Source organism: Ctenopharyngodon idella, chromosome 5, assembly GCF_019924925.1.
Source record: "Ctenopharyngodon idella isolate HZGC_01 chromosome 5, HZGC01, whole genome shotgun sequence".
NCBI lineage: Eukaryota > Metazoa > Chordata > Actinopteri > Cypriniformes > Xenocyprididae > Ctenopharyngodon > Ctenopharyngodon idella.
In genome coordinates this window covers 7,867,768-7,883,967 of record NC_067224.1, presented here as the reverse complement: position 1 = coordinate 7,883,967, position 16,200 = coordinate 7,867,768, and the positions used below count along the sequence as shown (strand labels likewise).

The 16,200-nt window shown below is 35.0% G+C and overlaps 1 protein-coding gene across 1 annotated transcript; it reads left to right on the top strand.

The window, feature by feature from the left end:
* Positions 1-29: 29 nt before the first annotated feature.
* Positions 30-15,640, top strand: slc37a2 (solute carrier family 37 member 2). Its single transcript, XM_051894887.1, has 18 exons — positions 30-666; positions 1,141-1,222; positions 1,406-1,496; positions 2,607-2,685; positions 2,766-2,901; positions 3,315-3,391; positions 5,069-5,235; positions 5,339-5,376; positions 6,974-7,111; positions 8,409-8,499; positions 8,612-8,674; positions 8,815-8,900; positions 9,398-9,446; positions 10,167-10,240; positions 10,458-10,536; positions 10,777-10,874; positions 11,013-11,077; positions 15,262-15,640. The coding sequence occupies exons 1-18, from the start codon at positions 611-613 to the stop codon at positions 15,275-15,277; spliced, it is 1,485 nt and encodes a 494-aa protein (XP_051750847.1). The 5' UTR covers positions 30-610; the 3' UTR covers positions 15,278-15,640.
* Positions 15,641-16,200: the final 560 nt, after the last annotated feature.

Below are 16,200 nucleotides of genomic sequence, written 5' to 3'. Positions count from 1 at the left end.
AGCTCTGATGACGTCAATCTGTATCACATGTTCATGCCGCCGCCAGATCCAGTCCAGTGTGTGCCGCAGACCGGGATGGAAAACAGGAATGGCGACGGCACAACTACACTGCGCGAGCTAAAGATCAATTAATTCTCATGTGATGTTGTAGTCCAGACAAACGGGTATTAATAGCATCCGGCTTAAAACGTAGACGGACCACCAGTCAAGGCAACCATGGAAATCTTTGGAAATTCAGAGCGCTTTAAGATTTTTCCACCTCTGGAATTAGGAAATGACAGCACGTCTCCAACACTTTAAATGCAACTTTTACATCTGGTTTAGGATTGCCGGCTTTCATTGAACATTTTTAGATGGACTCGTAGTTTTAGGTCGTGAGAAATGAACGCAAGCTGATCTGAGCCACAAAACGCGATTAGTCAGCTAGTTTCGTTATATGGTTTAGTTTTTTGGGGGTTTTTTTTTTTTTCTTATTTTACGCTTACATTTGCGTTTTTACAAATCTTAATAGAAATGGAATTTTTAATGTATCTTTTATAACGTCGGTTAATCTTTAGTAAAGCTCTTTTTTTTTTTACAACGAGACAACAACGGTGGGTTACCTGTAAAAATGAGATCTCTTGCCCCGGGCATCAGACTCATTACCTCTTTCTCTAGAGACAGCTGGTGAGTAACAGGCCCGTGTAAACACAACATACTTTTATAAAGATAACATGCACTGTGGTGTTAAATTTATCCCATCATGTGGGATTTTATTGTAGCAGACGTGATTATTGATAATGCTATTGATTTAAAGCTGCTTAAATGTAATTTGCAATGCAGTTGGTGCTAATATGCTAAGAGGTTTCTCTTTTGCAGCTTGCATAACCCTCAAACTGATGTGCTCTGTGTTAAGCATGCTTCCCCCACAGGAAATGTAAAAAGAAAAATATTCATATAGATCATTCAGTGTGTGTGTGTTTGCCTTAGGTGAAGTGTTTTCCTGTACGTCACGTAATGTGGTTTCATTTCTATCACAGCTTCACTGTTTTATGTAATAAAGCAAACACTTCCAGCTTTTGCCAGACTTGACCAATGTTGCTTTTTTTACTTGTAAATAATTTTATTAAAATGTTCCTTTTATTTATTCCTTTTGATTAGGTACAGATTCTCTATCCTCATCCTCACGTTTGTCTTCTACACCAGCTACCACCTCTCTCGAAAGCCTATCAGTATTGTCAAGGTAATAAAAATTCAGAGACCTGGAACCTAAACATTAACTAGCTAAATGATAGGTCTGACCTGTAGAGAAGACATGCAACAAACAGACTTTTTTTTATATACAGATAAATTACATGATTGCATTTGCATGTGTAAGATTATATAATACATTTGTACCTTTTTTTTTTTTTTTTTTTCTTGACAGAGTCAGCTGCACAGAAACTGCTCTAATGTTATTCACCCAGCAGACCTCAACATCACTGAAAATGACACCTGGTGTGATTGGGCTCCTTTTGGTGAGTTTGATTTTTTTTTTATATATATATATATATATATATATATATATATATATATATATATATATATATATATTTATGGAAGCTTGTTTCTGCCATGAAATTAAAAAAAAAAAAGGTAATTGCTACTTTTTATCTTACAATTCTGACTTCTTTTTTTTTCAGAATTGCGAGATATAAGCTTTTTATAGACTTCAGCTGCAAATTATAAAGTCAAAATTGCGTGATATAAACTCGCAATTGGGAGAAAGTCAGAAATGCGGATTTATATCTCGCAATTCTGTCTTTATAACTCGCAATTGCGAGTTTAAATCTCTCAATTCTGACTTTTTCTCAGAATTTTGAGATATAAACATGCAGTTGCGTGTTATATTGTCCAGTTGTGAGGGGAAAAAGACTGACGTTTTTCTCAGAATTGCGAGTTTATGTATCTTAATTCTGACTTTATAACTCGCATTTGCATGTTGTGAGATATAAACTCAATTCTGAGAAAACAAGTCAGTTTATATCTTACAATTCTTAGAAAAAAGTCAGAATTGCCAGTTATAAAGTCAGAATTGTGTGATTAAAAACTCGCAATTGCGAGAAAAAAGTCAGAATTGGGCAATTCTGACTTCATAACACGCAATTCTGACTTTATAACTCTCAGTTGTGAGTTTAAATCTCGAAATTCTGAGGAAAAAAGTCAGGATTGTGAGATTAAAAAGTTGCAATTACCTTTTATTTTTTTATTTAGTGGAAGAAACAAGCTTCCATAGCATTTTGTCCCTCCATACACTAAAAGTTTTCTATACAGTAAAAATATTGTGAAATGTTATTACAAATTACAATATATTTCTACATATTTTTAAATGTAATTTGTCAAAGCTGAATTTTCAGCAGCCATTACTCCTGTCTTCAGTGTCACATGATACTTCAGAAATCATTCTCTCTAGAAAGTTTAAAAGAACAATTATTTGAAATTGAAATACTGCACCATTGTGTTTTTCATGTCACTTTTGAACAATTAATATGTCCTTGCTGAATCAAAGTATTACTGAGGTCTTACTGACCTTAAACTTTTGTACGGTAGTGTATATTAACGCATCAATCTCTGTGTTTTCAATTCAGACCGGAACAATTACCAGAACCTATTTGGAGTATTGGACAACTGCTTCCTCGTTGCATATGCTATCGGCATGTTCTTTAGGTATGATATTGGATTTTCTTTGTTAGACTGATGTGTTTTGCTTGAGGTATAACACCTGCTTTTGAAATATTTTTTGACAGTGGGATGTTTGGAGAGCGTTTGCCCTTGCGTTACTACCTGAGCACAGGGATGCTTCTCAGCGGCCTTTTCACTGCTCTTTTTGGCCTGGGCTTTTACTGGCAAATCCACTCTTTGTGGTATTACTGCTTAGTTCAGGTAAGCTAGTTCTATTTCATAACTATAAACCAATGTGAAAAGGTGTGTTGGTCAGTGAAACACTTTGCCAGAGAGAGAGAGAGAACCAGAATTGCACAATGTGAAACCAAAAAACAGAAGTGATTCTTCTCCAATGGCACGTTTCTTGCCAGGAGTGCGTTTTCAAAACAAAATGAAAAGCATTTTGCATATTATCAAATAAAAACATCATAAGTGTTTGATAGACAGACAGAAATTTAGCATGTTGAACATTTTCTTAGCTTAGTCTTACTGGCCCAGAGTTATTTCATAGTAAGCCTTGAGTCATGTTGGTATGTGTCACACGGCTAGCACGTGACCGAACCATTGCTTCTTAAACGTGTCAAACTCATGTGCTCATCAGGTTTGCTGATTAATGTGTTTTTCTGTTGCAGGCCTTAAATGGGCTGGTGCAGACTACAGGCTGGCCCGCAGTGGTGGCGTGTGTTGGGAACTGGTTTGGGAAGGGAAAGTAAGTGACTGTCATATTCTGTGCTGCTTCCTCAGTATTTGTGTTGAGTTGTTGACAGTGCAGAATTGTATCTGTATTTTCCACAAACACAACTAAATGCAGATCTCACAGTCCACACCTGCTGCCACAATGCCTAACTTAAAAAAAAAAAAAAAAAAAAACATTACTGTGCTTTAAAATCAACATTAAATCTCAATTACAAACCATTTTACTAGAATAATATGACGCATTTCAGAGTGAAACAGGTGATATATCAAGAAAATGCCCGGCAGGTCTGATTTTATCCATCAGGAATTGATTGGATGGTGAACAGTGTTTTTTTTTTTTTTTTTTTTTTTTTTATTTTAGAAAAGAGACAGATATAAATTCGAGTTAGCAAAACAAAAAACAAAAACTATTTATAAGCTATTTATTAACTTTATCCAATATCCAATACCCTGCATGGCCTAAATTATGCCAAGTTATTACATTATATTACATTTTGAGTAAAGACTTATTTACCATAAGTCTTTACTCAAAATGTAATATAATGTAATAACTTGGCAATAACTTGGCAATAACTTGGTAATAACAATGTAATAACTTCACTTTAGAAAAAGGTTTAGTTTGTTAACATTAGCTAACTACAATAGTTAACATACTATAAGCTAACAATGCTTCTTAACTTAATAATCTTAATGTTAATCTCAACATTTACTAATACATTATTAAAATCAAAATGTATGTTTAGTTAACCTTAGCTTAAAGCACTGTGAACTAACATGAATATGAACATTTTTATTAACTAACATTAACAAAAAAAAGATAATAAATGCTATAAAAATATATATATTGCTCACTGTTAATATAAGTTAATGCATTAACTAATGTTAACAAATGAGACCTTATTGTAAAGACTTATACTTTTTTCATGTTTGAAATATTATTCTCATGTAGTGAATATTTTATTGTTTTTTTGTTTGTTTGTTTTTTGTTTTGTTTTTAACAGCTTCATTGATTATTTTTGCACACAATAAGATGAGATACATGTATACTACCATTCAAAAGTTTTGGGTCAGTAAGATTATTATTATTATTATTTTTATTTTATGTAATTGACAGTAGAGAAATCTATAATATTACAAAATATTTCTATTTCAAATAAATCCTGTCCTTTTGAACTTTCAATTAATCAAAAAATCCTGAAAGATTTTATCGTTTCCACAAAAATATTAAGCAGAACAAATGTTTTCAAGAGTGATAATAATAGTCAAGTCAAGTAAATAAATGTTTCTTGAGCAGCAAATCAGCATAATAGAATGCTTTCTGAAGGATCATGTGACACTGAAGACTGGAGTAATGATGCTGAAAATTCAGCTCTGCCATCACTGGAATAAATTACTTTTTAAAATATATTCAAATAGAAATTTTAATAATATTTCCCAATATTACTGTGTTTTTGATCGCATAAATACAGCCTTGGTGAGCATAAGAGTCTTAATGTAAAAACATTAAAACATCTTAACACCACCATTTTGAAAGACAGTGCATTAATAAAGTAAATATGGTCCATTTTGACTTCATGTTGACCTTGAAATTCCATACTCAATATAACTCCAAATAAATGTATTGGTAAATGATTGTCAAAGTGCCAAGTTGTGCTGTATATTCAGTCCACTTGATGCTCTGTTCACGCAGGCGTGGATTCATCATGGGAATCTGGAATTCTCACACCTCAGTGGGAAACATTCTTGGTTCCCTCATTGCTGGTGTCTATGTGTCGTCTGCGTGGGGCCTGTCATTCATTGTGCCTGGTATCATCATCGCTTGCACTGGAGTCATCTGCTTTTTCTTCCTGGTTGAAAGTGAGCCACACATGTTTTATCGGAGGGGAATTGGCATATTTATGCATCCATGTTGTTTACAAAGACAGGAACAGAATCACAGCATGCGGTTTTTCTTTTACAGAACCTGAAGATGTGAACTGTACACCACCACAACACCATGTGAGTTCACTAACAATTTAAAAATTAATTTGCTCCTGACTAGATATCTACTCAATGTAACTTTAAGCTGGGTTCGCACAGTTTGATTTAATTTGCGTCTTGCAGTGTGACTGCGCTAGCTGCATGTTACTAGCATAATTTCGCTTAACTTGAATAACCAGCTAAACAGCAGTTCTCCCCTCCCAGCTATTTCGTATGTGAGCAGAGTTGGAAACTAACCATGTGAAAAGACTTATTGACACTTGTTTGACTGCCATTAGATTACAATCAATATAATAATAATTTTGACAAATTAAAACAGTTGCATTACCTTTGCCTCATTTGCAACAGGATAGTAAACAACAGTGTAGTGAATTGGCTTAGAAATGGCCTGAGAATTGAAAGCAGAAGTTATGGAAGCTTATTTCCAAGATGTAAACTTGCAATTACAAGAAAAAAAAGTCAGAATTGCGAGATATAAACTAACTTTATAACTTGTAATTGTGACTTTATATCACGCAATTCAGACTTTATTACTAGAAATTGTGAGTTTATATTACAATTCTGAGGAAAAAAAAGTCAGAATTGTGAGACGTAAACTTGCAATTGCAAGAAAAACAGTCCGAATTGTGAGATATAAACTGACTTTTTAACACTCAATTGTGACTTTATATCACATAATTCGGACTTTATAACTCGTATTTGTGAGTTTATATCACACAATTCTAAGAAAAAAAGTCAGAGTTGTGAGATGTGAACTCAGTGGCTGGAATACACTACATGACTTAAAATCTGAAAATGTTTTCAACACTACACCGCGTTCCAAATTATTATGCAAGTGACATATCAGTAGGATTTTAGTAGAATAAACATTCAGATTTGAGTTTTTCAAAGAAAATGTTTGTTTGTTTATTTATCCATGTCTTTTTAGATAACTGGTATCAATCTCAGACCAAATAATTTGCCAGGTCTATGGAAACCCTACTTAGAGGTTGTTCCACATTATTAAGCACAGTTCTCATGCAATATGGGGACGAAGAAAGATCTTTCTGAAGATGAAAAGCATGAAATGGTGCAATGTTGTGCAAAAGGCATGAAAACAACTAATATTGTGTGAAAACTGAATGGAGATTATCAAATTATCATAAGATTTGTGAGTGATTTAGAGCACAGCAGAACTCGGTCAGATAAAGGCTTATTAATGAATGTTCCTGTCAAAAAAAATTAATTGTATTAAAAGGGCAGCTATAAAAAAAAGCCAGTGTTGAGCAGCAAACCGGTATTGAAGCTTCTGGTGTCTCTGGAGTCTTGAGAACCTCTCCATGCAGGCTGGCAGTTGTGCGTAAAGATGCATTTCAGCCACTCCAAACCAAAGCCACTCAATTCATATGGATTAGTTTTATGATTTCTTTATGAATTTTTTGAAGTGTCAAAGTGGTAGTTGTGTAGCTATAAATGGAGAATACAGAACTGGCTCAAATTTTATTAAAAATATCTTCATTTGTGTTCCGAAGATGAACAGAAGTCTGTACTTAAAGTATTGCCTCTTACTGTTCTTCCTTTAACAGACACCATTTTACTACCATTATATAACACTAACAGGCTGTAATGTGTTTAGGAGAGTGTGGAGCAGGAGCCTCTTCTGAGGAACTCATCCAGTAATGAGGAGATCTTCAACAGTCACACCTCCACAGCCGTGGAGCCGGTGGAGGATCACACAGAAGCCATCAGCTTCGGCGGAGCGCTCAAGATTCCTGTGAGTGACCTGTTATTCTCAGTTTTACACCCACAGCTGTTAGTCAGCTATATAAGGAATTTATTTTTAAGAGATTGAGTTGATCTGATCTGTTCATTAATCTGGATGAGCCCATCCTGTGAAGTGTCCGAAAAAAAAAAAAAAAGGCTTTTGATTTCCCAACCTAAATAATTTTTTTACTGAAGTGTACACCTCAAAAATGTTTTCTGGCTTAGTTTTTTTTTTGTCTTTTCTATTACCTAAAAATTCTTAACTCAATGGACATTTACTTGAGAAGCAAAATGACTTTAAGATATTAGGTCTTGTTTTCTGGGGGGAAAAAAAAATCATCAACATTGTTTGAGTTTGTGCTTAAAAAACATGTAAAAATATCTGTCATTGGGATGAGAAAAATAAACTTAATTCAAAGGAAAAACAATATTATTTTTCTTACCCCACTGACATTTTGTTTCTTCTTTTTAGCATAAACTCACTTAATTTGGATCAATTTTTCAGTAAACAAGACTTAAAGACTTTCTCAAACTAGTTCACCCAAAAATAAAAATTGTCGTCATTTATTAACCCTCTAATCCTTTATTACAATTCTTTCTTTTGAAAAGATATTTTGAAGAATGTTGGTAACCAAACAGTTTCTGGTCCCCATTGACCTCCATAGTATTTATTTTATTTTTATTTTTTTCAATGGGGACCAGCAACTGTTTGGTTAACAACATTCAGTTATTTGGCTTCTCAAGTAAGTGTACCTTAGCTTAAGAATATTTAGAAATATGTAGTGGAAAACAAGACAAGAATACTGAGAAAAAAACATTTTTTGCCATGTAAAAGTCTTATTTATTGGTCTTTAAACATTTTTAGATTTACATTAGCAGATCAAAAAAGCAGATGCTTGCTGGAAAGACCTTGAGAAGTAATGGCAGAAGGTGCTCTTTGGTTGGGTTTCAAACATATACTTTTAGAAAAGAATCCAAGGCACTTCTTCTGGTCCAAAAAAGTTAAAAAGCCTGACACACTCTGAGGAAGACTGAAGGCCAAAATGCATCAGCGTGTAGTGTTCGCCTTTTTGTATGTTTCTTTTGTGATAGCCATGATGTTAATAAAGGCTTTTTAACTTTTTTGGACCGGAATAAGTGCCTTGGATTCTATATATAGTATATTTTTAGATTCACATTTAATAATTTAATTTAGCAGATGCTTTATGCAAAATAAATTCTATGAGGAATGCTAAATATGGTATGGTATTTACAGAAGTAAATATCATAGTGTCATTGTTGCAAAACGTATTATCTTTATTCTGCAGGGTGTGGTGGAGTTCTCCTTATGTTTGCTTTTTGCTAAGTTGGTCAGCTACACCTTCCTCTACTGGCTTCCTTTATACATCGCTAATGTTGGTAAGAATCCCTCATCAGATTCTCTCAGATTCACTCGGCTCTTATGCACAAATAAACAGTCAAAAAAAATCCCTATAAATTCCAACAAATCAGAGTCTGCTCTCTTCCTTAGCTCACTTTGATCCTAAAGAAGCTGGGGACCTATCTACATTGTTTGATGTTGGAGGAATTGTGGGTAAGCAAGTAGATATGATAAATATTTGATTTATTTTAGCCATAAGAAATATCTAAGTATATATATATATATATATATATATATATATATATATATATTTTTTTTTTTTTTTTTTTTTTTTTTTTTACCCCCTGTGTTAGGTGGCATCCTGGCTGGATTGATATCTGACTACAGTGGGGGCAGAGCCACTACTTGCTGTGCCATGTTGATTATTGCTGCTCCTATGGTGAGTTGCAATTGTTCTTTTGCCTCATTTTTGCCCAGACTTTGGGCAAAATGTCTACAAAATAAACACACATATTGCTTGTGTTTTAGCGATATATTGCATATTGATTTGAACTATTCATAGTATGTAAAAGCATTGCATTTTCACTTATCCATTAACTAAAGCTAATCCATTAGCTTTGTGGACCATAAAATTTAGATTTGGGAGTTGATTCCAGTTCTAATGTGCAAAGTTTATGTCAAAAGACACTGATTTTGTCTGTAAATGTTCATCATAGCAGATTGTGCTTCCTAGAGAAAAGTGTAAAACTGGCAAGCTTGTAACTACAAACTGTGAAAGGTTGTCAAAGTTTGCTCACAGCTTTTACAGACAGCTGAAATCTTGTACACACAACGCCCTCAAGCTCGAGTTTACCTGTGAACCTCTGTAAATGGATGGACTGGTTTCTCTTTCCATGGAGAACTGCTGCTTATTCATATTTGCTTTTCTTCCTCAAGCTGTTCCTGTACAATAAGATCGGCCAGAATGGCTTGCCAACCACAATTGGTGAGTACAGAGTACCAGGGGTTTTGGTTTTGTTTTTGTTTCTTTTTTGCATGCATTGTTTTGGTTTTGTGTTGTTTGTTTTATTTTCTTGTTGTTTTGTTTGTGTTTTTTGTTTTAGACAAAAAAATACACAATTTTTGCATAGCTAGTTTGAAATGTGATTTAAAGGAATGAAATGAAAAGTATCCCATAATTTACTCACCCCCAAGCCATTCTGGGTGTATATGACTTTCTTCTTTCAGCCGAACACAGTCAGAGTTATTAAATAATGTCCTGGTTCTTCCCAGCATTGTAATGGCATTGAATAGTGTTTTTGAAGCTCCAAAAAGTGCATCCATCCATCATAAAAGTAATCCACATGACTTCAGTGGGTTAATAAATGCCTTCTGAAGTGAAGTGATGGGTTTTTGTAAGAAAAATATCCATATTTAAAACTTTATAAACTATAATCACTATAATGCGTTTTAGCCTGCATGATCAGAATTCAAGCGTTTTTTTAATACTTAAACTGCATAAATATTAAGTTTGCTTTTGAAACCACCCTAACAGTCTATCCAGGCCACAATATAGCATTAAGTAATATACTTTACATTGTTGAATGTAAGGGAATCAGATGATCTTGTTAATTATCATAATTATCTTCTGAATATTGATTCCCACAAATGACAACATGTCTCTTTTGTGTCTGTACCTCCTCCTATGCCCTTTTCTGACCTGCAGGCATGTTGCTGTGGTGTGGTGCTCTCGTGAATGGACCCTACGCCCTCATCACCACTGCTGTATCAGCTGACCTAGTAAGTGCTGGGCACCTTTCCTCCATGTGCTCTTCACATGGACATTTGTAAAGTTTAAAAAAACATAAATAAATAAATAAAGGCTCAAAACAGATATACCAACTCTGACCTTTTAAGTCTTTGTCAATAACTGATCAATAAACTGTTTTGTAATGCAACAAGCTTCATGTGTTGTAAATTTCATAATATATATATATTTTTTTTTTTGCTCTTTTAGGGAACCCACGAGTGTCTGAGAGGGAACTCTAGGGCACTGTCCACTGTGACCGCCATTATTGACGGCACTGGATCAATAGGTATGCATGGAATGTGAGAGTTTTTTTTTGTTGTTTTTTTTTTTCTCTCTCTTTAGCTTCATGTTATAATAATCTGACAGTGAATTTAAGTTTTGTTTATGGCACTTAAAAAATGAGCAATGTTTTTAAAAGGTTATTGACAGTAAATTTAAATGTAACAATCAGAAACCAATGTTTGTTTTGAAAACACTGTCCTGGGATGGCCGTCACGTGTTGTCTAATGTGTTTGGTGGCCTCTAGGTGCTGCTATTGGGCCTCTGTTGGCTGGTCTGATCTCTCCAACCGGTTGGAACAATGTTTTCTACATGCTCATTGCTGCTGATGTACTGGCCTGTCTGGTGAGACTTCATTTGCTGTTTATCATAATGATTGTGTGTTCCAGTATTATCTGTAATATTATCCAATAAGTAATAGCATGATGGATGTGTGTTTTCAAGCCAGTGTCTCACTGTCTCCTCTTGTTCTTTTTTCTGTAGCTATTGTCCAGACTCGTCTATAAGGAGGTCAGAGGATGGTGCGGATACACTACAAGGCAGAGAGGGTGAATATCCCTAATACACTCTTGTTCTTTGCGTTTATGGTGAAATATGTAAGGAGATCCTGAATATATTTATGTAAAATGTATATAAAGGGCTGTCAATAGATACTATTTTTTTAATCGTGATTAATCGCACCCTTTTGTGTGATTAATCGTTTACTTATCGAGAAATTAAGCATACATCATTTATCTTGTTTAGCGTGTTTTTTTTTTTTTTTGTCAGCATTTTCTGTCCAGCAAATTAAACTATCAGATTGAAGGATGATTCTCACAAAACTGTATTTTCTGCAAGTTTTTTTCAAGGTAAATGTAGGTGTCTTTCCAAAAAATGACAGTTGGAGACTCCAAAAGGACACCAAATAACCAAATGATTTAAGGAGTCCATTTAATTAATAAATTTATGCATACCAAAGCACACATGAAACATTACAGAACAAAACTTTTCAGAATTCAGTGTACAGTATATATTATCAACAGCAAAGGGCTTGAGTAGAGCGTTTTAGGGTGCATTCACACTTGTAGTTTTGTAGTTCGGTTTGTTTAGTCTCAAAAAAACATTGTCTTGGTCCAATTAGCATTCAGATTGGCAATTTTATCACCGAACCAAAAGATACCAAACATAAAGGCACAGGGATACGTTCACAACCTGATTGGACAGATTTTATGACGTATTGCCTATTTTGAGACGGAACTCACCGAACATCCAAAACAATGCTCTGTGCTGATATAAATGTGCTTGTTGCATGTACATTTCTATAATGTACTTAGTGCTCTATTTTTGCACACTAATTTTGTACTTAATTTACTAAAAGTTATTCTTTTGTACTTCTTAAGATAATCTTAAGAACATCTAAGTGTACTCAACTGTGCTATTTTGAGACACCATGAAATATGTATTTGAAAAATGTATTTAGTTACCACTTGTAGTACACTATGGGTTCAAGTATACTATAAGTGGTAACTAAATACATTTTTTAAATACAGAGATAATATATTAAAAGCACATTTTAGTTCATATTTCATGGTGTCTCAAAATAGCACAGTTGAGAACACTTAGATGTTCTTAAGATTATCTTAAGATTTCACTAAGTACATTATAGAAGTATACTTTTTTTTTTCACCTGGGATATAAAAACATTATCCTGAATGTGTGTAGAAACAACTTGAACATACTGAAATGTGTCTGTGCATAAATACAATGTGCGATTGGACTGATTGTTTGAATGCATTCACTTAATGGATAATTGGAGAAGTGAGTTAAAATGATCTGATTGAAAACAGAGAAGCAAAATTGAGTTAAAGGGTTAGAATAGAAATTTCTGCCTACCAGGGTTACAGGTGTTTGCGATCATCTAACTGCGTGGCATAAGTTACGTTAGTGCTTCATTAATTTAAGGATCTTAAATTAATCGAATGTGTTAACATTAACAGCCCTAATTCAAAATATAGCTGCAAGCAGCAATTATCAGGGCCAAGCACAAAGAAGGTACAACAAGCCAGCCAACATGGCTGTGAGCATCAGATCAACTGCAACGGGGAGCAATTAAAGTCCTATTAAGATCATTTTAGGCAAAATAGCTGAAAAATCATGAATACAGTCACTTTCAAACCAATAGGTGGCACTGTGACCAAATTAATGTGGTAATGTCAAAGTGAGGTGACAATGACAGTCGCAAAGTTTGGTGTCAATATGTCAAAGCATTGCAGAGATACAGACTCAAGAGTCATTTTGGCATCAAGCCTCTACTTCGTTGCTGCAGTATACGAAAACTGTTTGACGAATCAACTTGAAATCCATGTCAGCATGGTCTGAAGATGATACGATTCGATTTTGGTGAAAATTGGAGCAACAGTCTAGGAGGAGTTCGAAAAAGTAGGTTTTTTAAGAAAAATATGGCGGACAGGAAGTTCAGCCGACTGTGGCAAATTTGGTATCTATGTTCTCTGCATAATCCAAGGAATCTATTGAGACCAGTCTCATTACAATAGGACCATATTGAGTTTCGTAATGGTACACCAATGCATTTATAAAATATAACCTTTTTTATCATAATACTGTATTGTAGTTAATGGCAATTTCATGTTTTGTTCAATTATAGCGCCACCAAGAGGCACAATCCCACCAATTTTTTTATGTGTCCTCAGAGTCAGCCCATACATGCGTGTATCAAATTTGGTGAAAATTTCTCATTTTGTTTTGGAGTTATAAACATTTATATGAATGAGAACATAAATGACCCATAGATGACTTTGTTTTGATTTTTTTGCCACTTGCTATCAAAATTTTGACATTTGGGCCCAGACATTTAGTAAAGCAGCTTGGGTTCTGTGTTTCCTACGCTGATCTCGTCTCGATCGGACTAACGGTTTTTAAGATATTCGCAATTGTTTTTTAAGCACTAAATCACCACAACGCACAAACCATAAGGCGAAACCTAGCATGTTTGGTATCGTTGGACTCTGCAAGGATTCAGGAGTCTAATGAGATGACTCCCGTGAAAATAAGCCAACCACATCAAAAGTTATAAGCATATAAATTATTTTTTTCTCCACTAGGTGGCGCTGGTCCGAAACTTCTCAGGCTCCTTCAGGGCATTGTGCTGATAACCCATACAGAGTTTCGTAATGATTATGATTTTTGGACAAACCTATCAGAAGTTATGAGCAAAAATATTCATTTTTCGTATCTCCGGACCAGTAGATGGCGCTGTGCCGAAACGCTGCATGTTGCCTCAGGTCATGCTTGTGATGACATGTACCAAGTTTGGTCTGAATACGTTAAAGCATTGCGGAGATACAGCCTTATGTCTATTTTCGCAAGCGCTACGTAAAATTCGTTCACGTGTTTTTCGAGAACGGTTTGAGAAATTTACTTGAATTCCATAACTTTTTGTCGGCATGGTCTGAAGACGATCTGACGTCATAGGGTGCAATCGATTCATCTTGAGCCAAGGAATCAGAGGATTGTTTCTAATCCTTACGGTTCAAAAGTTATTAACATAAACATGAGTGCAAATTTGGACAGCTGGTGGCGCTAGAGGGATTGAGTTAGAGACTCCAAAATTGCTAGGAACACATTTCACAATGCCCTCTATCAGTGTGCCAAATTTCACAACTTTCCCGCATACGGTTCTATGGGCTGCCATGGACTTCCAGAGCGGAAACAGAAGAATAATAATAAGAACGCTAACGATTACAATAGGTGCCTACGCACCTTCGGTGCTTGGCCCCTAATTAATGCATACATGTATACATTAAAATGCCGTATCTCTTCACCTTAAGATTGTCATGAAGATATTGAATCTTTTATTTGAATATTGAAATGTTTAATTAAAAAATACTTTAGACATATCTATTATTTATACACTACCAGTCAAAAGTTCCTGTGATGGCAAAAGCAAAATTTCAGGTCTCACATCATCCTTTACAAATCATTCTAATAAGCTGATTAAAAAAAGCAATAATTAAAAAAAATTTAAAAAAAAGTTCTTCATTTTTTAATAGTACTTTTACAGTGATATTTTCCATGCTGTGACATCATTGGCAGATGACTTTATTAAGGTTTATTTTTAACTGTCTATATTTAGTTAGTGGCCTTTGAATGTGCAGAATGATGCTGCTTGGGCTGATTGCCATTACATGTACTTGATATTAGTGGCAGCCCAAAATGTAGACCGCTATGACCAAAGTCACGCTGTACTTGAACTAATTGGGCCTTCCTGCTTTCAGTATAATTCAGTGAAGGCTATTTTTAGTGGTTGCAAGGCAATCACAATTACTCTAAAAGCTTGCGACCCACCTTGGGAGTTGTTAGTTTTCACTGTTCTCCCAAATGGCTGGCAGAAATCTGTGTGTTGAGGTGGAAAATGATGTATGTGCTTCAACTGCAATATCATTACGTTTCTGACACCCTTGTAATTATCAGTCAGTTTTTGTCTCAAACTAAATCCGGTATTTTCCATTAACAAAAAATGCTCAGCTAAGCCATTTTTGTTCTTTTTACTACATACATTCATTCCACTAATGGTCTCCAATAGCCCCTTTTGATACTCGTCAAATCCACCACAGGTGGTAATTATTTGATCTGGTTTGTGTTTTATTACATTGAGTGAATCAGATGATTAATAGGGAAGCGTTTAATTTTGCACCATGTATTTGCAGTGGTTTAATCTGCTCTTTTCTTTCAGGTTCAAAGAGATCTGAGCCGCCTGTGGAACAAGCGAATATCACACCTGCGACGGAAAATTACCTGCAGCATAACGACAAAAAGGGACCAAGGATTGATTCAACACGCCAAGCCTTTTTATGCCCCAGGGTTATTTTATATGAAAATTGTAACATGAGACTTTCATCCTTTTATACTGACAATGGAACAAAGCTCAGCTGCTGCGGTGAAGGAGGAGGAGAGTTACACACACCCTCGTCCACACGTCGCCTGAGTGGGACGAACACAAGAGAATCACTAAGCTCCTTCATTTTAATACAGGATGTTTTAGTGACTGATTCTTAATCCAAATGTACCTTTTTTCTTGCATTAAAATATGCCATCAGTGCTTCGTCCTTTTATCAGCGCGGCGTCTGCGTGATTATTCATAACCTCACACACTAAGTACATTTCATGTTTGTTATTGGCCTGGCTGGCCGCGTGATTGAATCGGACGTGCAGTATGTGCGGTTGAACAAGACCTGAGTAGGTATTTCAGTAGATACTTAAGTTTATTCATGTGTGTTGACACTTAATGACTCTCAACTTTATAGCAGGTAGCTCTAAACCTTTCTGCATTATTCTCTGAGGCTTTGTATGTAGAGAAGCACATTGCTGGTAGCTGGCTTTCTTGCCTTAGGGTACAGATACTATCAGCTTTTGTCAAAATGAGAAAGCGTGTGAAAGGCAAACAGTCATGGCTGCGGAATGATGCTCGGTAATAAATCATTTCTGAAGACTTTATTTATTGACTGCACAGGTCCTTTCCATCCGTTTAAAAGCAAAGTCTCCCATTAGTCATTAGAATTTTGTTTCAAAATATTAAATTATGATTAATAATTGTATTTTATTAATGCCATGTCCAGTTCATTGTCACACTATATGGGGGTAAGTTGGCATAATACAGCCTACTATTAAACAG